This window comes from Rhamphochromis longiceps, linkage group LG19 (assembly GCF_057381845.1).
Source record: "Rhamphochromis longiceps isolate RC_006_pf linkage group LG19, R_longiceps_female_GT1.1, whole genome shotgun sequence".
In the NCBI taxonomy this organism is placed as follows: domain Eukaryota; kingdom Metazoa; phylum Chordata; class Actinopteri; order Cichliformes; family Cichlidae; genus Rhamphochromis; species Rhamphochromis longiceps.
This window is the reverse complement of record NC_140575.1, coordinates 27124240-27149344: the sequence shown is the minus strand read 5'-3', so window position 1 is coordinate 27149344 and position 25105 is coordinate 27124240. Positions and strand designations below refer to the sequence as shown.

The window sequence follows — 25105 nt, the reverse complement described above, 5'->3', positions numbered from 1 at the left end:
GTACCAAAATATCTGACCTTATGTAAAAGTATAAAAGACATCACAGGAGTTAAAGAAGTTTAATGAGTATGTGTCAAATACACGCAATGAAATTAGCTAATCTGCTAGTTCCTACTTACAGCTGCAGTAAACTGTTGTCATCTTTGATAACCTGCTTCTCCCATGATTTATTTGCCAGAAGAAACTGTGACAAGTTTTTAGTTTAATGAGAAAGAATGCTTTTATGAATATATTATGCATCTGTGTCCATCCGCTCCCATCCACAGTCATTTAACAACTAACAAAACACCAGAAGACAAAATATGTCAAATGAGAGGACATCAAATTCGTGACATGAAGTAAGATTATCTGTAATGATATAATCATTTATGATACATAAAATGTAAAAATGGTGTTATATACTCTGGATGAGTGCACATATATAGACATTTCAGACACGTATGTACAAGAAGTTGTGGGTTAAATTCTGTGAAATGTGTTAGATTTGAAGATTTACGTCTGGCAGTGAAAGCTCTCCCATTCTCTGCTTTCCTATCCTTTCTTTCCTAAAGGATCCTGAAGGCCACTGTGTGTGTATGAAAAGAAGTGTTCACTGAACAAATTACTGCAGTAGGATGCTATTCTTAACAAGCCCTCTTAAAGTGCCATTTTCTGGTAATACAGAAGTCTTTTTTTTTTTTTTCTTAACACCATCGTTATTTCATGTTCTCCAGAGAATAGTGCCTACAGCCAAAAGAAACCCGATCCTCTGCTCTCCATGCCGCCAGAGAGCTATGCAGAGAGTCAACACGGCTGGGCTAAAGTTTCTGATCTCTCCTTGGGGTGTCCAGACGCCTGCAGGAGGCAGACTGGCTGGCAGGTTCCCGGGAAGGCGGCACTGAGACACTGAGCAGGTTTGAACCTTATATCCAAGTCACAGTATACTGCGATTCCAAACAGTTCAACGGTTTCCATTAAGAACAAAGGAAAAGGGGGGGAAGCTACATCCCGATTCAGTAGCTGGCTATATACACACTTACAGCTGTGCCAGCTTTTCTGAAGATTCCTTCAGAGTTTAAAGTGCCTTACAGGGTTTCTGCCCTACAAGTAAATATTGCCTCTATGTACAAGTCCTAGATCAGCATAAGCAACTTCAGCATTTGCTATACAAATATATAATTAATGGTCAAATGAACATTGGACAATAAATGCACAACACGTTCCTTTTAATAGCTGTTTAGGGTTTTAGAAAGGGTGGCATGAAAGCTTTCAGTTCTTGTTATTGCCTTCTAGGGATGACTAAATGTTTAAAATCCTAAAGTCGCAATGTTCACATATCCCTTTGCCAAGAAATCGTTATGTGGGAATGTTGTAAGTTCCAGTTGTATCCAAGAAAAATAATACAGTCCACTCCTGGATATATTCCAACTTGTGATGATCAACTTCCAAGGATCAAATGGTTGATTTTGCCATTTTGAAGAATACTGTGTTCCCTCTTCAGTCTGTTAGTTTGTGTACATAGTTTACAGGAAAGGCCCCACTCCTGGATGGATCCCCCTCTATGTGACCAGTCTGTTAGGAAAAATATATGTCTGTCAATCAAATCCCTCTATGTACTATTTCCAGTCAATTTATTTTAACTTTTATAACTTTGGTAATTAATTTTACTGTACTTTACTCTGAGTTTATAAATATACAAATCCACAAAAATGCCAAATAGTAATAACTGTTGGATTGACTCCTGAGTAAACTACTGACAGAAAAAGTATGTAGTGGGTGAATAAACAAGGTTATCTTAGACTGATGGCTGGGCCTTCATGCAGAAAGCTGCTCCTGAGTGGGAAATAGGTTGTAATGAATCTGTAGTTACACTTACCCACCAGTGGGGGTCATTAGTGGCTGTGACCACAATAATTTCATCTTTGAAAAAGGCGAGCTGCTCAGAACTGACAGCTCGGCAGTCCACCAAAGCCTTGACGCGCTTCTGATGTGGCCTGCTGTTAGAAACCTGGAAAAGACATATGCTTCTGTAAGCTATGCTTCTCAGTGTGCCACCAGCAAATTCATACACTGACTGTGAAATCTCTTAAGCGTTTTTTCCCCAGTGAAAAACTCCTGAAATGGAAGCGTGTGACATAGAGAACTTGAACTTATTTAAAAATAATACAAAAAGGTGTCTTTGTCATTTGTACCATAGCATTCCTGCGAGGTCGTGGGATACAGGTCAAATCAGGTGAGGACGAAGGGGCGGGGACTGGAGCAGTAGCTGGGGTAAGGGCTTTACTATTCCCTCCTGGGGTGGAGTACAGATCCTCCTGGCTGCCCACACAGGCCGAAGACAAAACGCTACACTTTCCCTGGCTGCCTCCTCCACTGCTCGTGCGGCGGTATGACGTGGTCTTCTCCGAACTGGAAAAATAACCCAGAAATAACAAGATCAAATTATACTAAACTGTGTAGTATTAAAACAACAGGAGCTAGATTCACATTCTTCTTCCTCACCTGACAGGCCCTATGTGATTCTGAGAAAAACCTGATGTGGCACCACTTTGAGATCCAGAACTCAAACCAAGATGACCATCCCATGTCTGCCTATGCGCCCTGAGCAGGCTTGCTTGTCCATTTGGAGACCTAGGGGGTCTCCCACCTTGGCCTTGGTTTTCTGTATTTCCTGAAGGAGGACTCTGTCGTGCCTGCATCTGGGGACTGGATGAGTGATAGGACGGGTTCGAGCAGCGTCGTGGAATTTGGTTTCCTTCATGCGATGTGGCTGAGATCTGTGGGTCTGAGCGGCCTGTGGAGGGCAAAAAAAGAAGAACAAGAGCAACAATGTAAATTGATAAAACTAGCATTGGCTTAAATAACTCATTCATTTATTTTTAATCTAGAGAATCTGTATAACGTAGTTTACCTCTTTGGATGGATTTAGCTGGCAGTGGCGGAGGCATTGAAGCTCCAGAGGGGGCGCTATTGACTGGTGGATTTTTATATAGAAATTCTATATTCTCGTAAGCCTGACAAGGTCTGCTACTTGTACTAGCAGCGGAAGAACTGACACTCCAGTGTCCACCACCTCCATTTGATGACAGAGGAGATCGGCTTTTGGGTAATGGGCTCACCTGGAGTTAGAAGATAATAGACAAAACATTAATTTCTATAGCGCCGCCTCATCTTTCTTCATTAAATTTTATTTATAAACTTTCCAAAATGGATAATGTAAAATGAAAGGAAAAAGGCCAAGCTTTGACTTAAAGGTAAAGTCAGTAATGACTGTGGTTAGTGTGTGTGGCATTTACCCTCTCATCCAGGTCATCTTCACTGTCATAGAATTCCTGAGACTGCGTCTCCCACATGAACTCTACGTGTATCTGAGAGTTAAACGTTCCACTCTGCGCCAGCTCCAACTAAAAAACACAAAAGAGCACAAAAAGAATATTTAACTATCTACATTAGTACACACGACTTTATTTGATCGGTTAACTTTGTCATATCAAACCTAATTTATTTCACTCCTATGCTGACTTGATTGTCGTCTTCTCTTTATTTTGCTTGTTAACGTTTTGCTGTAATGTAGTTTTGTTTGTTTGTTTTTACTACTAATAATAGTAAACGTTGCAATCTTTTGTTAGCTGTTATGTTAAAGACAAAAAATACAGCTAGCAGGAAAAAAGGCATGAAGGGGAAGTTTGACTCTTGGGTCAACATTTTTCACCAAAGTGAAACCAAAAGTCCAAAGAGTCTGTCTACATCCTTCCACATAAACAGTCGTGTGTCATTGCAAGCTAAAAGTTGTACAGCCGATTATGCAACGCAAGAATTTTGTAGTTTACTCGTCTAACTTTTTTTTTTTTTTTTTTTTATTGTTCCACAAAGGATTCTTTTCTAAGATTTCTCACAATCAAACAGGATGTTACTCAAGGCAGGTCTGATTCAGCAGGGCAGATGGCCGGTAAGAAAATAAAACCAGTTTATGAATGATACACACTGGGATCCAATGAGGATAGGGTTCCCTAGCTGAGCTCTGCTGCACAGGGAGTTATTTCAAGGTAGTGTTTCCAGCTGTGGAAATTGGGTCATTTTGCTTCTGGAGTTGGATTTCTGGCAGGTATTATAATGTTGCCACTTGATTCCTCAGCTGAACTTACTTCCTGCCAGTGTGTGTTCTGAGTATTATGAATTAAAAACTTTAAAAGCTAAAGGGGAAGTGAGATCTCACCAGCTCGACACACTGTTTATGCTGCAATCTCCTGGCAGTATCCAAGGCCGTCTCTCCTGCCGAGTTCACTACAGGAGAAAGAAAAAATAGCGGCTTTCTACTTGTGACACTATGCAAAAGAGAAATACAATTAACAGAGTAAAATGTACCCGTTTGAAGCGCTGCCTTCGCTTTGAGGAGTAACTTAAGAGATTCAGGCTTATGATACAAGACGCTGTAGTGAAGGGCCGTGTTCCCCTCTGCGGTTCTCTTCTCCAGACAGTTACTGTAAGATGAATGTATAGATTTGATAGCTGGCATAAAACTGTACTAAAGCAAAAACCAAACTGTCCATGCAAAGTAAGTAAAACATGCTACATATCGATGTCTGACCTGTTCTGACAAAGGAAATCCACAAATGCCAGAGAGCTTTTTTCCTCCAGACGCACAGCAAGATGGAGCGCTGTCTCCTTGAGTCCCTTAGTGGAAAGCAAAGATAAAGTCAAATTGGTGACATTTAAAGAGATCTTCCATCTGTACTACATATTGTTTTCATATTTTTTTGCATAGCTACTTCAGTCAATCACCTGAAGTGGCTGCACATTATGTTAAAAATCAGTCTTACAAATATGATAACACTAAAGCTTAAGTCAGAGGTTGACCATGCAACAACTGTTTCATGTTGTTGTGTTAAAAACTGCTAAAAGCTTCAGGCCTTATCTGTTTATATGAAGGGCAAACAGGAGGGGCAGAAGAAAGACAGAAGAGCCTGCATAATTCAATGAGCCTGGCTTATTTGTTCTCCAGAGACATGAGCTCTGAACTAAGAGCTGAAATAATAAATGAAAGCCAACCAACACAAACAAGCACACACACATGCACGCGCGCACATGCGCTGACTAGGAAGTCCATAACAGGAGGGCAGAATATGATTAAAGACTTGAAGGCGAGGCGTTGGAGAGAGACAACAGAGGAGGGTAAAGACTAAATTAAAGGTCAAAAGAGATGGGCGGGCCTCTCATGACCCACCCATAAATATATTTCAAATACTGCAACTGTTTACTTGCATTATATGAGCACTGTGTCATATAGATATATTTTTGTAAACATTAGGTGGATTTCTGTCTTTATTTCTGTCAACTTTTCTAAAGTAAAAACAACAAAGCAGCATTTTAAAACCTCTCCCTTTAAACCTGTAAACAAACTGGATGGACGACCCGGTCAGGATGTAGCTGTCATTCAAACTAAACGCACATCATTTGCAGGAATGTCAAAAGTTTAAATCTTTCACTGCGTAATATAGGTTTATTACAAGCTTTCCCCACCCTAACAGGGCAGCTTTCTGGAGGAAATGAATGTGTGGTAATCCACTTGTGGCTTTAAGTTATCTTTACCTGTCCTTCGGGGAGTGTGAGTGGTTTGGCCAGATCTGCTCTCTCAGCATAGAGCTGCAGAAGCAAAGCGAGGTCACGGCTCCTCACGGCTTCATAAAGCAGGCTAGGATTTGCTTCTTCTCTGCGTAGGACGTAGCGACGCTCAGCGTACTTTGCCACAATGTATTCCTTCCTGGCATTCCTGGTTGTTAAGCAAATGCAATTCAATAATATAAACTAATAAGCTGGCATTGTTGAAGCCATTCTTAATGTCAAAGGAAGTGTGTATTTATAACTCATTTTCATGATCACTTAAATTATAAATCAGACTCACATGTCACTTTGTGGAAATGGTTTGACAGAGTCATTTGGAAGCCCTGCCTCCATGATGTCATTGAATCGAGTGTTGCCAATACTGACGGCCAGCTGGAGTGACACACAATACATCCACAAATATGTGACATGAAGACATTTCAAAGAATAGCACATTGTTGCATAATGTCTGTCTGTTCCCATGTGTCTATTTAGTACCAGTAGTTCGGAGGTGCTCAGTAGGTCCAGAGTGAGGGACTGGATCCTGGAGTAGTGGACCCCTAGCTCTCTGTGGATGCCGGAGCACTCAATACACGTCAGGATGCCCAGATTGGTCGACAGCCATGTTGGATCTGCGAGACACAGCTGGTGATTATTCATTATGCTCATAAAACAAATGTAATTGCATGCTTGTACTTCTGTAACCATATATAAGAATGACTGGCCAACCTGGAGCTCCACAGTCTGCGCAGGCCTCATTGCCAGGCATGTGTCGAAGCTCAGCAATAATGGCTTTGGAAAGTTCCTGAAGCCCACTGTCCTGCAGGTGAAGCTGATCCCCACCCAGCGCTGTGTTCAGAGCCTCCTCCTTACTGTTCTGCAGCACGGACACCCAACTAAAGTGCAAACGATATACATTTAGAACATTGTTATTAAATTTCATATATTGTAACAATTCATTTTGAAGTTTAAACCACAGAGAGTCAGCGACACCATGGGAAACGAGAAGACTCTTTCACTAAAACATCAAAAAATGCTAAACTATTTTTTATGCATGTTTTTTGTTGTTGAATTATGAGTAATATAGAAATATGAGTTAGTGATTCTCACATCTATCATTTCTGAAGCTCGGGTACTTTTCCATTTAAACCATTTGTTATTGCACCCCTAAACTTACATAGCTCATCACATCAAAGAAACTGCCTGGAGGCCCACACAGAAGGGAAGGACAGCGGACGAAGAACCCCACTTGCAATCCCATCCAAAACCACATCAGAACACACAAAGTTCCCCTGCTTGCTGCCTGTGGCTACCAAGAAAATTCCCACCCAGAAGAGACTAGGTTTCTGTCAGACTCAAACAGTCTTTCTGCATCATTTAGTTTGTCTTACTTTTTGTAAATTGTCAGCTCAGCTTGTTCTTTACTGCATGAGCCGTCAAATTATAGCGTTTCTTGTTTCATGAAAACATGTTTAACCCTTTCCTTACAGGAACGATTTATTGTCTCTGACTGGAGTCCTGGCTGTTCATGTGTACATTGTAAAGATTCTTTCTTATACATAACTCCACTGACATAAAAAGGGTATGGCATGCAACAATTTGCTTTATAATGAGAAAACAGACAAAAATGCCAGCATGCAGCCTACAGGACTTTCAAAGCTTACATCAAACATTCCTGCTCGTCTTCTGCCTGGAAATGATATGTCCGGTTATCTATCGAGAGGGAAAAAACAAAAGTTAAATATTATCTTGAAAACTAAATTACACAGTAGAAATTGGAGCAGAGAGGCTTGAAAGACAACAGTCAATATAAAGCTTGCGCAACTAGACATGGCATAAAACAAGCGTGAAGCACACAACCACCTCTGTTTTACCGCGCAGCACTTCATATTAATCACTGGGAATGTCTGCCATTTACACCAAAATTAAATGTCTCAGATCCTGATTTCAAATGTGAGGACCAAAGAGGCAAGTTTCCAAGTCATCTGTGCTGCAGATGACTGTTTACAGTCTGTAATGATCATATGTTGAGGGGAAAGCTTGAAGGTCAAAAGTTAAAAATAAACCTACGAGTGACAAGGTCAAAGGTCCTCCTGTCCTCGGGGTTCGGTCGCACCTGGCAGGTCAGCAGGTTCAGCTTGGCTGGGGGTCGATTGATCTGAAGACAAACACATTTGTATCAGTATGTATTTGCTCACATATTTGCTGTATTCACTGCTGACAGTTTACCTCATGTGGCATTTATTGTCTAAAAGCACAGTATCAATCATGAGTCCTCACCGTACTGTGGGAAATAGTCAGGCAGCCGAATTTGACTCCACACTTTCTCTTCTGCCAAACCTTCCTTATCCTTTGAGATGAAACACAAATGAAGAAGAAAAAGGCCAATTATTATTAAAAAAAAACAATCAAATACATGAATATATTTATTAACTCTCTGTATGATGTGTGCAGTGCATTAAGTGAAAGCCGTGTTAACAGATACCATTAGATACACGCTGCTGGCCCAGATTATTCCTATTCACAGTATAGTTTTCGTCATCTTGATTGAATCAGGTAAAACTGCTAAAGCACATGTTCTGTTTTTTGTCAGTGGCCTGAGAAAAGTTTACTCCCCCAAAGCCTCCTATTTGCCCTACTGAACCACATCCCCTCTCTTTATCACACACTAATCTAGGACTGTGTGTGTGTGTCTGTTCGTGCATGCGCATGACGCAAATGTTGGATCAGCTAGCTAGCCAGTCTGCCAATAAGTTCCACAGGAGGGGCCCCTGCTTGAATGTTCATCTCACAATAATGAAGACCAGCTGGGGCAGATGAAGTTTGCATTAGCCTTTCTTTCTCTGTGCCATACTTACTTAATTTTCACCCAGCTGAGATCATTTCTGTCTTTTACAATGTTAGTGAGCACCGTTTACCCCATTCTTCTTATTCTGTATGTACTTGCGATTCCTGCAAAATGCTTGTGTTCCAACTTCATACATGACACCAGCTAATGCCTTTACACACCCGTCACTCTTCTTAAGCAGGAAACCGGATTTCTCCGTTCCGTACTTCTTGTTTCCCTGCGGTTGGTGAATGCTATACCCATTGCCAGAGTTTTTCCTGTTGAGGTACTCCTGGAATATAAACAGTGATTTAAGGATTTAACTTTAAAGCTTCAAACCAGTTGTCCAGATTATAAAAATTCAAAGCAATACAATAACAACGGTGGCAAAACACTACTGTTGTAATCAGCAGGAAACTTAAAGCCAGTGCACCTGGGCTTTTTATAGCGCTGATATTGGTTTTACACAGACAAATTAAAAGGTCTACAGTAAGCTAACTTACCAGACATAAATAAAGACTAACATAAATAAACATACCTCTTTGCCCTCCACTTGTAGAAGTGATCTAAGAGAATCCCTCAACTGTGTGAGTTGTTTTACCTCTTCATCTTGGTCTAGGCGAACCTACGAAACATACCATGAAAATATTTTTACTAAAAAAAGAAGAAAAAAGTTGGAAGAAGAGAATATGTTCACTTGATCACATACATGTTTTTCTTTTTTCATTTGTTCTGGGTGTGGAAAGACAACACACAGCTTTGTGTAACGATCTAAATGATCTAGAACAGAGTTCAGTATTTGGGTGTGTAGTCTTCTGAGGTTTTTCATTTTGAATTAAGAAGCAGAATGACCACACTCACAAGCAACACAGGCCAGTTTAACTGGGAAGTTTAAGTATTTTGTTTTCCTGGAGAACCATGACACAGATTCTATCTGAATTTCCTTCCCGAGACTGAGGTCTGGCATGTCTGAACGGCTCTGTGTTCTGCCCATGAAGAACCAGAAAAACCTCTAACGTTTCCAGTATCACAGTTAACAGTCTGTTTCCAGCAGCTCCAACCAGAAAAATGGAGCACGGCAAATAGTGCGCAGGCAGAAACCCAGTTAAAGCGGTTGGAGAAATAGATGTGTACTAAGGAAAGTATGAAAATGAATGATACATTCATTTCCATCTATTGGAAACCAGGGCAAGCATTTCTGGGAAGAGACTCCTTTAAACAGTCGCTGCTTGTGGATTCAGTGAAGAGGGGGTTGGCTGTTGCGAAAGACCAACATTGAAAAAGTAAATGCTGAAACATAACACAGGGTTTTACTGTAAAATTCTATATGTGCACAGTATTTTCCTCCCAAACATAAATGAATGAAGAAAAGTAGTCTGTTAGAATGATAGCATCAATATGTGGGGTATGTGCATATTTTGACTTCTTAGTGCAATCAAATATTCTTTTAAAATTACAGCAACACTGGGTAAGAAAAAACATGCATATAATCCAGGAGGAGTGAAAAACACAAGAGCAGCTTTCATGTGTACCGTGTGAATAGATGAAGCAAGCTTCTCGATAAAGGGAGAGAGATTCTCTGCAGCCTTCAGCCCATCCTGAAAGAAACTGAGATCAGAAAAAGAACAAATGCTGAGACAAGCTACTTTAGTTTAAACATCTGATTTCACACCAACTAAAACACCACATGCTGTAACTGTAACAACAGTTTCACTCCCACATTAAAAAAAAAAAAGCCTAGGTAGGAATAAAAAGTGTAAATGGTTAACAAGAACCGCAACAGGCTTTGCAAAAAGACCGACTGCTGTGCAGAATCCCTTAAAACTCAACATATCTGTGAAAGTAGATGCCAGCTGAGATACTGACCTCAGCTGAGCCTGGAAATATTTGATGAGGCTCTGGAGAAGATCAGGACCCTGACGCACCTTCAGCTCCTGGATCTTCAAAAGGTACTAAAAGAATAAAAACAGACAGTTAAAAACACCTCTGAAACCACTCTCCATAGAAAGGACCGATGGGTCTGTAAAAACATGCAGCGAAGCATGACGCTACCGTTTTTCAGTAGCTTAAATTCCACCCTTGAGTGCACACCTTTAATGTGTTTACTGCATATTTTAACTGTACAGCTCGAATGTAAAGAGTCTTTATTGATAAACAAAAACACACAAATTCACAGTATGTAATGATGAAATGTAAAAAAAGAGAGAGAGAGACTTTGAGCGATGGGGTTTTAGCTCTGTGTGGATTGAATGACTACATTGTACTCGAGTCTTTGCCCCATAAAACCTTCATCTGGATTCGTCCATCACAGTCTACCTGAAACAGCTCTGTGTTGCTCATTCATGTGACATTTTGTGTGATTTACTGAGTTTACATATATGTAGGTGGAAAGAAAGATTAATAGACAGAGGGTTTAGGGTAAGCTGCAACAAGTGAAAATTTCATCTTCCCCTGCCTCTCCTCTTTGTCTCCACAGCTGGTCTCAGTCAAGATAAGACTATTTCTTTTCCTCAGGCTTTTCTCCAGCTGCATGTGCACCACCAAACTCAGTTAGGACTACACCACAAGTGCATTTTTCACCCATTTCCCCCAATCTGGTGATTGATTATGCATGATGATGCACAATTACCTGCTTCTGAATTTTCTTTGTATGCTAATCTATAGGACACCACCTATTCTGAAATTCAGTTTTGAGACTCAATAACTATGCTCATGTTTAAGTCTAATGAAATATATTTTTCCATCAAAGGAATTGGATTGAAGAGACACAAAAAGGAGTGACCACCAGTGTCCACCATGAATAGAATATGTAATCCACATAAGCAGACCACCCTGGTAAAGTAAATGAAGCCCAGCTCAGATATGCCAACGGAGTCTGGAGTATGGTATTTTGACTGGCACCAATTCCCCACCTCACACATTTGCAGCTGGAAGATCCGTCTCTCTCTCTCCATGTCCTCTGCTCCATCTGATCCCTCTGTCCTGATCAGTCCCAGCTGCCTGTTCTTTTCCCTCCTCTCCTTCTCTAGCTTCACTCTGGAGGGGGGAAGGGAATGGAAGAAAGAAAAGAAAGAAGACATAAAGAAGGTTTTCCGTCTTTACTTGCACACACGATGTTTGTCACAAAAGCTAAATCTGATCAGCTCCATCTGTATGAACATGTGCAGCTTTTACTCCATCACAAACTCCACCATCATGCTTCCCTTTCTCATGTCGAGCGAGGAAGTTGGATGAAATGTAATCTCCTTACAGCATTATAAAACACTTTGAACCAGAGCTGGATTGAAATCAAATAACGGCTGTAAAGTGCAAATGCTTGGGCTTGATTTCTTTTTAAAGTAACTGGAAATGACCTTGGGATATGAATCATTATCTTATTAACTTGTGCTGCCACACAAATTCCTAAACCCCACATGAGAAGGAAATATAATACATGAAGCTTTTGAAACAAACACATTCGTCACCATCTTCATCTATATTTCTGTCATGCATCAATGTGAGGCCTGTGCAAGTGGCTATGAATTTATGAGCATTTACACTTTGTGAACCCTCGTGTCTGCATTATTTTGCAAATTCACTAGAAAAACACTTGCTGGAAATGAGTGTATATATCGTGTTTATCTGCTAACATCAGACAATGGCAACTAAAACTGCATATGAAGAGGCAATAGAGCTGGAGTTAATTAATGTGAAACAAACGTTACTTTTGCTGAAGTTGCTGCAATGCAGAGGACAAGGACACAGAGGCCTATACGTGGATTAGCCATCCTATTAAAAAGGCATGAGGCTGCACTCCAAGATTACCGGCTTGCAAGCCAGATACAATTACAGCCTCTGACATACAAACATTTTCATTTCACGGCGCCGTTATCATCGCACAAATCAAAATGTCACATGAGGCTATGGCATTACTACATCATATCTACAGTGCAGCTTTTAAAAGGTTGTTTACTCTCAGGAAAACAATGAGCCAATGATGAAGAACTCTACTGCAGTCTGACTCTTACAGATGAATGTGAAGTAACAGTATGGACAGAGTATGGATAATTACATTTTTACATCATAATCCTTCCAGCTCTTCTCCATGTGTTTCTTGAGCTCCTGTTTGAGGGGAGAGGAGAGAAAACGATTAATAATATATCCCCATTGCATTACACACAGTAATAACTGTACTTTACAGCTCTTCCTGGTTATTGCTCAAGCGGGTGGAGCGAGACAGGTAACACACTGTGATGCAATTAGTCGGCTAGTCTGCTATCTGGATGAACAGGATTTCAGGGGCATTGTGCCTTCTTTCACAGTTATAATGAAGCAATATTCAGTTGCAGAGTCAGCTGTTTAAAAGACAGGGCAGAGATGGGAGATTGCAGAAGCACTGGCTAGTTATTATTCACTAGTGTGTTAGCATGGCAAATCAAAAGGTTAAATACTTGGCAAGACGGGTAAGTTCTGTGCTGGAACGTAGCAAACTCTTACTATTTCATTTGGATAAATAATCTTATATTAAAGAATACTTTAGTGGGGTCAACATTTAAGTGAATACAACTTCTGCCAGAGGAAATCTCCCCTAAAATAAAGTTTACACTGCAATAGTTGAATCATTCTTCCAGACAGTGATATCCCATACACAAACAGAACCTCCTCACATACAAAGCACTGCATCTTGACTATATAAAGTCATCACGAGGCTTTCGGTTGGCTCATCTGAAGATTTCTGTGTGAACTGTAACATCTAAACATCTTTTTCTATTTTATAATATTGAGCTATCCTCACATATTTGACAAAAATCTGCATTTCTTTTTTCAAAAAAGGGATTACAATCCACATATCTGTTGCTAGGTAAACAATAACGATAAAACTTTATCACATGTGAACCAGTTTAGGTTGCAGTATTTAAATGAGAATTTCATTTATACCGTAAGTAATAAAATCCAGACTCACCAATCTGCTGTCTCGAAGCTCAGACTTCAGCACATTTTCCAGAGGAAACGCCATGATGTTGTTAAGGTTTTGTACCTGAAGCATGTAAGAGAACAAAAAAAATAAATAAAATCAGTGAAGAATGGAAAAATATTTCGTAAAATGCCACAGATGACCTTTAGCTGCTGTAGTATAAGCAGAAACAGATGCACCCACATTGAGTTTTACGCACTCTGACTGTCTGTACGAGCATTTCTGGGAATGAGAAATTGATAACTCACAAGCACGGTGATATTGTTATTCTGAACTAACGAGTCATCAAAAACAAAACACTGCACCACTACAATGCTCGAATCCAAGTTGGAGGATGATGCAATGACTCTGGATGAAGTGTTTGTATAAAGTAAAGTGAGATTCATTTGAGATTTGGATGAGGTTTAGATTAACGCCATTGTGGATTTGGGAAGAATGAATCACAAAACAACCTGTATAACCCCAACAAGTCGCTTTTACTGTAATACAACCAGTTCCTCCATCTAAGTACATCACATGAGTATTTTGGCATGCATGGCAACATACATTCATCATGACTCACCGATACACATCCCCAGATAATTATCATCTAGATTTTATTTTTATGGCTTCTGGTGAATTACAACCAAGCCGAACCCTGCTCTTAACATAACTAATGTCCAACCACATCCTTGAGCCGACTGTAGAGCTAACCTTGATATATTGACACAGCAGCCTGAAGAGTGGCAAGTTTGTTTTGGTTGGCAGCCAAACACTGGGGTAACCGATAGATAACACATAGAGTTCTTACACAGGGAAATTCCGGCTTCCAATGTCAACAAATGGACAGATGACATGGATCAATGGATTCATGTTTATACCCACACTGAGACAGTGGGGCACGTACACTAACACTCAAACGAGGCATTAAGGGACACGTAGAGGTCTGGGATGAATTATCATCACCAAAGAAACTATCAGAGGGAGGGTTCTGGACTGCCTCAAACAAAAAGCCCAAGTATTCAGCTGTTAAAAACCACCTTTGTTCATGCAGCATGTAAGTATGTGAGCACACATATGTGCTTATGGGGAACAACAAAGGAAATTTGGCACATTTCCTTTGAAAATTCTCTGATTATATAAATATTTGTGTATATTAGAGCCATGTCTTCCTTAGTCCTAGTTCTATGCAACTAGTGTAAATGATTTCAACTCTAGTAAGAGCAGCAGAATTTAAGCAAATGTCTCCTTTCCCTTGTATTCCCATCTTTTGTCCTTTTTAACCCACCAGATTTTTGAAGAGGGATGTGACCTCTCTGGTGAACACAGCCAAGTTGAGGAACCCTGTGGAGACTTCATTGTTGTCCTGAGTCAGGTGGCTATTTCCCAAGTTCTCCAGCAGCTCAATATACTGCTCCTTGCTGTCCACATGTGCTGAAAAACAACACACATAGTAAGTATTGATACAGACCGTAAGGAGTGACTCAGAGTAATTTACAGGCACAGAAAATCTGACAAAGGCAGACTGACTTGTTGTCTTGGGAATAGTTTAACAAGGCGAGCATGTGGGACAAATTAGCACTGGTTTACACCCAGTGGAGGAGGAGGAGTAGAACATATAGAAATTCATGTTTGTCCAAGAGGCTTATAGGTCCCTTTCTTAACTTTTGTAAGCTCTCGGTCTGTTGAATATTTATGAACAAGTGCTGATGGAGAAGAATCTGGGCACAACTTTTGCTTACGTAGTATAAAACAAGGTTTCATTCTACAGGTTTTTTGGAAAGAGGATGAACAAACACACGTTATAATGCAAGCTAGGAAATCTTGGATGTAAATCAACAAATATGGGCTCCTTATAACGTGGACCTGACATCTGTAGAGGCACCCAGAGCTGACTAAACAGACAGAAGTAGACATGGGGAGGAAGCACAGCAAGTTTCTGCTCCACTTCCACTTCAAGACAAATATAAAATGGTAAACTGACTGCAGATGGGAGACAGGCTAACACTGGCTGAAAAGCAGAAATGGAACATTTTGTCTGACAGAAAAATTGTGAATTAAGGAAGGAATGCAGACAAACTGCGGGATGGAGGAGATGAGATCTAGGGGTTTGCATGAAAACTGCAGAGGTTGTGGCTGCATGGCCGCTGAAAAGAAAAATTATTACAATAAACATACGTGCAACTATTAAATAACAAACAGCTGAGTCGCTGCATAGCTCAAAGGATGACGTTACAGCTGACCTTTAACTGCCAGATACCACCGGGGCAACTCTGCTTTTTCACTGCTCTACTAGAACACACACAGACTCACAGGCCACAGCATCTTGGCATAAACAAGTGCTGAGTACTTATGGGAATAGAGAAAGAAATAAAATAATCTCTTAATTTGCAAATACGTGACACAGTAACAGAGCATCAAACCAGCACGGGGGAGGGGTGGGAGTCAGGCTTTTTATCATTGTGAGTCACACTGTTGGTCCACAACTAACATCAGGACTGTTAAATAGGTTCAATAGCATAATGAGTGAACGGGAAGGGCCTCCCAGCCTCGGATTACTGGAACTAACCGTAATGATTCCACTTAGAGAGACAAAAACTAGACAAAGCAAACAATAATAAAATATTTCTTTATAGATGCTATAGCACAGCTGAATACATCTGGTTGCCTAACTCTGTGCAGCTAGCCTGCTGACTCATTTTACTAAAAAGTACAAGCCGATGCCTTAAAATGGGAAGCAAGGCTTGCAAGCAACTTTAGAAAAACAAACTCGGGACATGTTAAGCATTTTCTCTGTTTCTCCAACACATTTTTGAGGTGAGCATTAATGTGTTATTCATGCCCACATCTGACAGCTCTGCGGCAAGCTACAGTGACATAAATCTACACAACACACACACACAAACTCAGAAAGCACTCACTTGGTGACCTTGTGGATACTGAGGTCAATGAAGAGGGCGCCTTGTAGTTGCCGAAACCACCAAAGCCATTTACTTTAAACACAGAATCCAACGCATACACAGTCCATAACAATAGAGTGTGTTGTTTAAATAAACATCATCCCTGGGTGGCAGAATAGGGGGCCTCACTCTTAAACACAAGTCGGATGATGTCATCCATAGCAGAAATTATGTTAAGGGTCATTAGTAATTATTAAACTCTGGTTCTTTCTCTCATAGTGTGTCACTGCTCTTTTCTTTTTCCCCTTCGCCCCCCAGCTGCTTGTGGTAGATACCTGCCCCTCACTGAGCCTTGCTCTATTGGAAGTTTTCTTCCTGTTAAAGGGGAGTTTTTCCTTCCCACTGTCGCCAGGTGCTCACCCTTAAGGGATCACGTGTTTGTTGGGGTTTCTTTCTAATATTGTAGGGTTTTTACCTTACAACGTAAGGAAATGTTGTTGTGGCTGTTGTCGTGGCGCTGCATAAATAAAACTGAATTGAACTGAAGGCTCCCCTATGCACAAAGCAGATCATACAGTCAAAATAGAGGTTGACCTTTACTTGACAGCTGGCTAGCGAGAGATGGGCTATTTTACTTTCTGTATAGATGGAAATCATTATCTGGGGATTTTGTTTTTAAATTACCCTACTTTCTTCCCATTTCTGTTGCTCCCTTTTGCACTGTAGCACTTTAAATACAAACTTATGTGCAACTACAGCTTGTGTAAGCTAATTTATTGTGCTTCTGTTGCATTTTCTCCGGTATCACCTTTTTCATGTACAAAAAAAAGAGAACTAAGGGGACTTTTCTAAGTAATAAGTACAGGTAGAATTGTTTTCTTTAACTCATAATCTACTGAGTGAATGAGAATTGCATGTGACACGCTGGCACTTACAGATTCCAGAAGTGTGTATAGCTTTGATTGTTTTCTTCATCCTCTGTAGGGCTATGTGGTCTGTCTCCAGAGACTGCAAAGAAAGAGAAATCAGGAAGAGATAAGGATGTTTGCACTTGCAGTAACTCAACATTTACAGCAAAAAGTATGCTTACTGAATTCTCCGTTACATCAGTTTGTTTGCTATGCCAGTTCGTCTCCTTGTCTATACACATATCTAAAACCGAAAATTACATGGCAGCAACCTAGTCCATTTAGGGATGTAGACATCATTAACATGACCTGCTTAAGTTCAAACTGAGCACCAGAATGGGGAAGAAAACTGATTTAAGTTCATGTGAACTTTGCTTAATTGCTGGTGCCTGGTCTGGATAATTCAAAACTGTTGATCTACTGTGATTTTCCCACCCATACGACAATCATCACCAACCAACATCCAATGAGCAGCTGTTCTCTGGGTGAAAATGCCTCGTTGATGTCAGACTGACTGCTTCAATGAGATAGGAAGGCAAATTTAATTCAAATAACCAAGTTTAGCCAAGTAAGCAGAAGAGCATCCAAGAATGCCCAGCATGTTGAATCTTGAAACAGATGGGCTACAACAGCAGAAGACCACACCGGGTGCCACTCCTGTCAGCTAAGAACAGCAAACTGAGGTTACAATTTCGCACGGTTTCATCAAAACCGGACAACACAAGACTGGAAAAAAAATTTCCTGGTCTGATGAGTCTTGATTTTGGCTATGAAATGTGAATAGTGGGGTCTGAACATGCAAGCATGGATCCATCCTGTCTTGTATCAACACTTCAAGTCTTTGGCAGTGTAACGGTGTGGTAGATATTTTTTTGACCTATATTCTCCCCCTTACTACCAACTGAGCATTGTTTAAATGCCAAAGTATCCTTTGGCATTTAAACAATGCTCAGCAATGCTGACCATGTCCATTCCTTTATCACCACAGTGTATCCATCTTCTGATGCCTGCTTCCAGCAGGATAGCGTGCCACCTCACAATACTCAAATCATATCAAACTGCTTTTTTGATTGTGACGCTTAAAGGGCCTCTACAGTCACCAGATCTTAATCCCACAGAGCAACTTCAAGGTGTGGTAAAACAGAGATTAACACCGTGGACATGCAGCCAACAAATCTGTAAAAACAACTATGATGTTGTGGTGGTAATATAGACAAAATCTCTGAGGAATGTTTCCAGTAACTTGTAGAATCGATGCCACAATGAATTAAGACACTTCTGAATGGGATTCAATCTAATGCTAGAAAGGTGTATCTAATAAAGTGCCAGCAAGTGTATTGGTACACTTTTCAGAAAATACATTGAGAAACTGTGTTGGTTTAATTTTCTCACGATGTGTGACAAAGCCAAAACAGATGAGTAAGCCTTCACCCAGCATATGATAGTCTGCGTTTCACTGTCGTGTACAGTCCCAAATGATGTCACAATATGCATTTCACCTGTCACTGTCTGCGTTGAAACAACAGGTTTTCACTGTGAGACTAAAAAAAAAAAACATTGCATAACAAAGACATGAAACAGACATTAAAATGCCTTCATTGTATTTGAACAATAACTCTTCAAAGCCCAAACTATTTGAAGCTACATATTGTTTATGCTCCTCTCGCGGGCCCTGGTTTAAATGAACTACACTTACGACACTCCACCTACACGTCACCAGAAATAGCTTTAATGAGCCAGCAATCTAGACTTAACAGACACTCTGCCTCATCGGACGGTGTTGTTTACAAACCACAGGCCTTCCCGGTCGGGTCCACTCCCTAAATGTTAGTTGATTAATTAAAAGGCGGTGCGGGTGTGTTCCGTTATGTGACGCCATAGTCAAGAAGTGGGAAAGTGATTTAGAGGAGACTGGAGATGGGAGTTGCTGGAGTTTCCTCTGGTGAGTTGGTTGGCAGATGGCAATAAACAGTGGAAACAAGCTGAGGCAGGTCAGTGAAACAGGTTGCTTTTGATGAACTAAATGTGAGAAAGAGCGCGCAAAAACTTTAGAGACAACCCACCATTCAGCTGAAATAGACTAACAATGCATGTGTACTCATGTTGATAGTGTCACTTACAGTTACTTTGCTTCATTATCTATGGCTGTGTATTCCCACTGTACGGGTGTGTGAGTAGACTTTAACATTGGATGACTTGACTGATATATGATCTGTTACAAAGTGTTAACATTTCAACACATCAACTAATTGATCAAGATTAGATTGATTCTTAAAAGCATGTCTGGGAATGACATGACCTACTGTTGCCTATTGCTAAAGAAAGTGAAACTGTTTACTTCTGCTTTTCTTCTTGTGGTTTACTCCTGCCACTAATCAACCTAGTCCTGGATGAGCTGACTGAACATGATAACTATAATCTGAGCATCTATGAAAAGAAATAACTGCCCTTACATCTGGTTGTGTTCACATGTGTAGAATTCCAGCGTGACCCTCCCTAAACAGCAATTCCAGCCATGTATTTTCCAGCGTGTCATGCTGATAAATAAGGACATGAGCCCAAGTTAAATGCATCACACAGCTGTTTAAAATGCTCTTCTTTATTCTAAAGTCTCCACTTAGTCTCACTTTCAAGCCAAGGAACTCCTAAAGAAGATCCTTCATCTCTCTCAGGCTATGGTGAGGTTTCCTCTTATTAGAGGTGGGCATCAAGATATCCAGGCTAGGAGCAGTGACTCAGACTGATGTGACTCTAACCAAAAACACAAATCCATATGGACCGCAGCAGAACCCTGATCCACAAAGTTTAGTCACAAAGAATACAGACAAGGAAGTATTGACATGCACATTTGGAATATTTGTTTTATGGCCAAGTTCATAGTGGGCTCCCTCTGCTTCCTCGTTTGCGCGAGGAGCTTTGAGAGAAGAGATTTCAAACAAAACACCAATGTGCACACAGAGAAGCCTTAAACAAGTCTTCAAAGTACTAGTTATGAAGAGGGGCATGCAGACAGACTTGCTTGCAGCTATGGGCATGTGTGCATGCTTACCCTTACAAACACAATCCATCACTCTGTGTGACTCAGGCATGTTTCTGTGTCGTGTGTGTTCTGTTAGTGTCCCACCACTCTGACTCCCACTAGACCGACGACATAAACACTGTAACCTCATGTAACCTTCACTTATTTGCTGAATCAGACACTGGGGTTTATACTGAACAGATCATATACGCACTCTAAGCCTGTCCTGTACAAGTGCAGCACCCATCAATTTGCACATTTCAGAAAACATAACCTATTCCCATGTTCTAAACTGGGAACCATGAAATTCCAAAATGAATACACTGACAGTCCCGCTTTTTCCGACACAAAGCCACAGCACTTTGCATTTGTAGGTTCTATACCTTTTGGAAATAAATTACCGGTCCGTGAAACACCGCAAGTTTACTGCTGAAACCTGTGCTCACGTGCAAACTGTGTTACAAAAAGAAAATTAAAGCTTGAGTTTAAAAAAAAAAACAAAAAAACAAAAAAAAAAAAAACACAAGCTACAGGTAGGGGTAAAACGTCAGGTAAACAACAAAGGTGTATGTCTTCTGCACACACCTCCCCCTTCCACAACTCTCACCTCCTCCACGGCTGAAACTGTGCTCCGACAGTCGCTCATTTTAGACTGAAACGTTGAAGTCCCCGGAGAAGACAAATCCTCGTTTGTCAGGATCACAAAGTCCGAAACGCTTATTCGCTCCGGCATGTTTCGGGCGAAGCGGGTCCGACAGTCAGTGAAGAGAAAAGTGAGGCAAAGTTACACGCGCGCATGTAAGTCCCATTTGAAGTGGAAGAAGAAGAAGAAGGGCAACAGTACGGTCACTCCCTCCTTCCTTTGCGGAAACTGAAAAAATATATAATAAAAAAAACACCGTATTCATCTGAGTTTGAGTTCCTTTGAACAAAGTCTTTAAGGTGGAAAGTTGAGTCAAACTAGACTTTGCAAGTCCCGAGCGACTCCGAGGACGTGTGCGCGTGAAGGTGCACCAGCGCGCTACTGAGCGCATTCAGTGAGGGAGGGAGCAAACTCCACCGTCACGTGGGAATGTTTGTGCTTTCTGGCAAACCAGAAACAGAGAGAAAAGCGTGTGTGTGTGTGTGTGTGTGTGTGTGTGTGTGTGTGTGTGTGTGTGTGTGTGTGTGTGTGTGTGTGTGTGTGTGTGTGTGTGTTCTTGTCACCACCTCTTTCATTAATACTTCTCATTTCTATGCAAACTATAGTCCGGTCGCCATGGATGCAGAATTCCTCCTTCACAGGCTTAACTTAAGGAGAAGAATTTCAATGGATGGGATGATAGGACAGTTTATCGACTGTCACTGAATGCTGTCTTTCAAAACTGCACTTTGCAGTTTTACCAAAACACTGGAAGGAGGAAAAGGTATTTCTTTAAACCCGAGAAAAGGATTCGGGTTTTTATGTGCGCTGCTCTTTAATTATATGGCTCATTGCGTCTTTGCACCTTGATCCTCTTGGCTGAGGCTCCAAAGCCTCCTTCTTCTTCCTTTTCATCTAATGAAAAGATATTTCTCAAAGGGGAGGATTTTTGATATCCCTCCTCACTGACATTTCCTGTAGTCGTTTGGGGAGAAAAGAAAGGGAAAAAAGGGAAAAGAAAAGAAGACCTAGTGCATCAGAGAGGTGGGGGGGAAAGGCAAGGGTTGTGTGTCTAACATAAGTCCTGCATGCCTGCTATTGTTAAGCCTGTCAACTTGAAAAAAGGAGTTGTATCAGTGAACATTGCCTCAGGCTGAGCAGCGATAAAATACACTATGAAGTGCAGATGGCTGATTTTAGTCGCTCCCTTTAGCGTTACCACAAAACCACATATTTGCCTACATTAGATACATGAAGGGAAAAACTGAATTACTGCCAATTCAACAGGTAACTGATTATCTCTATCATATTCAATCAGCAAAAATAGGATTACTTTTTGTTTAAAGGATTTTATCTGTTCTCTTTTCCCGCTTATTACTGCCGCTCAGTGAACAAGCACAGAATGGATGCAGTGTCTTAAATGTGGGCGCTCACAGTGGTACTGTGTGTGCAGTCACAAAGATAGACAAGCTCCTTTTGAATTGCATGTCGTGTTATTAAGCCAAAACACAGACAGGCCAAAATGTACATGCATAGCAGTACAAGATATCATTGTTGTGTTGCACACACACCCACCCACAGGCACACACGCTCACTCACACACAGAGCTTAAACTGAAAGCTCAAAGGGGGGGCTATGGGGGAAAAAAAGTTCCTCTGGAGTCCAAACAAACATATCTCTGGTTTTTCCTTATGAGATAAGGCGCAACACAATTTAAAATGTGGACCAAAGTCTCTAGAGGAAAAGCTGTAAAACCCCACTCTTTAACCTTTCAATCATTGTGAAAAAATGTGCACTCTTGAAAGGAAGTGAGGGCACACATCACATAAATAGGGTTGGCGACCCACTTTAGCAGGGCCTCATTCAGTCATTGTTTGTTGCATGGCTCCAAGTGTGAGGAAGCTAAGCAGGGAAAGACAGAAAACAGATATTGTATATTTGCAACTTGCATGGATACATGCTGGCATCTATTAATGTGACATATGTGCAGCGTGTGTGATTTCATGCTCACTGTGCATGCACTCATTTTTTTTTAATGCACTTCTAGCTGATGTAATGCAGGGGCTTGCAGTGTTCAAACAATACCCTCCTTCAGTTTCTTTGCAGCACTCAGTAAAGAAGCAGAGCCTTTGTATGCCAGCCAGCCTTTGAGCCCGGGTCCTATTGTAAAACTGAGCAAACCGGTCTGCTCAGGCAATGAACTAACATGTAGTGAAGAACCCAAGTCCAAGGCCAGGGTGGGCGGGAGAGAAGAGATGAAAAATTGACAGGGGAAAATTGTTTTCCTTTTTGTTCAGTGATGTTTGGAGTTTAGCAGTGAGAATTTGTGTGCAGGAAGGTCGACAAAGGTGGAATAACACAGGAATGCAGAAAAAGATCAAAGCTTTATTGGAAATGTGACTCACTTAATGTTTTCTCTCCTTGTCTCCACCCTTTACCGCCCTTTTCTTTTTAAATATTAAGAAACTCTCTTCTTCCCCTCTTAAGGGTGATTTAACTGGTTGCTTCCCTTTCATGCCACATCATTTCTTGTGTTAGAGCAAACTCCTCTCAGAGACTGCGAGCAGGGAAACTTTGGCAGTGAGGAAGTGATGTACATCGAATACAACTTCTCTTTCTCTGTGACGCACACACGGCGTTGGAGGTTACAGCAACATCTTCCAGTTGCCCGGATTTCCCTTCTTGCTTCCCAGCAGCCCAGAGGAGCAGGATAAGGTTCTTCTATGAACCCGGCCTCCAGCCACCCTCCCCCCCTAAAAAATATCTCCCTCATCTTGCTGCTTGTTGACTCAGCTCCACTAGCACTGCTATCAATTTACTACCCCTGTCAGGACAAGGGGGGCCTGGGCTTACCGTAAAATACCCCCTCTTCTGGTTGACATGGATGACTGAAAATTGGGGGACTGGGGAGACAAAGTAAAGTTGATTTATTGCAAAACACAGGGCTTTAGTTTCCCACTGGAATAGGCATATGAGGTGTATTGAATAGGACTGGAGCTCCATTGAAACTAATTTGCCTCAAGAACCTGCATTGAAGAGCAGCTTTGATGTAAAAAAAATAAAAATAAATAATAGCTCTGACGTTAAGTGACAGCTGCTGCTTTGGAAAAATACATCATCTGTGACTTACTGACTGAGCACTGTCAGTCCAGGGCCATTCCATGCAGGTTCTCCGTGGTCTGGCTTCTGGGCAGGCAACAATGTTTACTCCACCCTCAAACAGATGCCAATGCCAGTGTACCTGTTATTACAGTTGGTATGGTAACAAAAGGTTTTGCAGAGTGGGAACAGGTAGACAGACTTGTTTGTGATTCATATCGATGTTAATTGCGTGTCATAGTGTCATCTGAGTCGTACGAGTGATACTATCCATGTAACTAATAGGTTATAAGTCCACCCAAAGTTTCCCAACCAAGCAGAACCGCTCCTCATCCTGGAGCCGTAAATAACAACATGTAGTGTTTTAAAGGACTGTGTGGGTATGTGCTGCAAACTGGTGAACATTAGTCAGAAAGAGGTATTTATAGTTTCTGCAATTAAACGATCCAGCTGACAAGATTTACTTCAGCTGATTGCTGCTGTAGCAGTAACAGAAACAAGGTAGCTTGCTCTTTAGATAGCATGCAAACCCTGCAGCCAGGGCTGTCATGTGATGCCTGACATGCTTGTTTAAGATCTCTTGTTCAGAACACGAGCTGTTCTGTAGTTTCCGTTAACAGACAGTTTGCAGAGAACCAGCACCCTCTCTCTACATTGTAAGGAGTATAAAGCTTTATAAACTTCGTGTTGATCATAAAAGTCACGTGGATGCTCCTTGGAGTTCCATGCGAGCTTAGTTATTCCTAAAGAAGTGTTCACAAACCGATCTCTGAAGAAACTTGTAGTTGCATTTCTAACTTGCAGCAATGTGCTTTGACTAAAATTAATGACATCGTTTTTCCTTGCAGATTTTTCACCCCCAACACACCATTGCAGCGTGACCCACTGAACTTTGACCTGCTGATTGCTTGCTCCCTTTTGTGAGCGGTTTCCAAAGCAACAGCTTGTGAAGAATGATGGGTGCCTTTGTGCACCTGTCTGAATGTGTTTATAGCTGTTTCAGTTTCGTTGTAACTATTGATGCAGACTTATTGTCACTCTTTAGGAAATGTCACTTTATATTAGATCAGTGCCTGCACTGTTTAAACTTTCATATGGCTTCCACAGATGTCGAAGAATTAGCGATACATCAGAATATCAAACCAAGAGTCACGTCATACAAAGCAATTCATACGCATTCCGCTTTTTCTGACATGATTAAAAAAGAGGAACTCAAA

General features: G+C 41.1%; 1 protein-coding gene across 1 annotated transcript; it reads right to left on the bottom strand.

The window, feature by feature from the left end:
* Positions 1 to 665: 665 nt before the first annotated feature.
* On the bottom strand, positions 666 to 21201 carry asap3 (ArfGAP with SH3 domain, ankyrin repeat and PH domain 3). The gene is made up of 26 exons (XM_085391243.1): positions 20775 to 21201; positions 17176 to 17248; positions 14629 to 14774; positions 13350 to 13424; positions 12459 to 12508; positions 11320 to 11443; positions 10274 to 10359; positions 9940 to 10015; positions 8946 to 9032; positions 8590 to 8699; positions 7861 to 7930; positions 7651 to 7738; positions 7245 to 7293; positions 6310 to 6476; positions 6079 to 6212; positions 5882 to 5973; positions 5569 to 5749; positions 4568 to 4653; positions 4345 to 4460; positions 4196 to 4263; positions 3276 to 3383; positions 2891 to 3098; positions 2482 to 2773; positions 2172 to 2388; positions 1856 to 1987; positions 666 to 1551 (listed from the first exon to the last, which is right to left on the bottom strand). The coding sequence occupies exons 1-26, from the start codon at positions 20898 to 20900 to the stop codon at positions 1477 to 1479; spliced, it is 3036 nt and encodes a 1011-aa protein (XP_085247369.1). The 5' UTR covers positions 20901 to 21201; the 3' UTR covers positions 666 to 1476.
* Positions 21202 to 25105: the final 3904 nt, after the last annotated feature.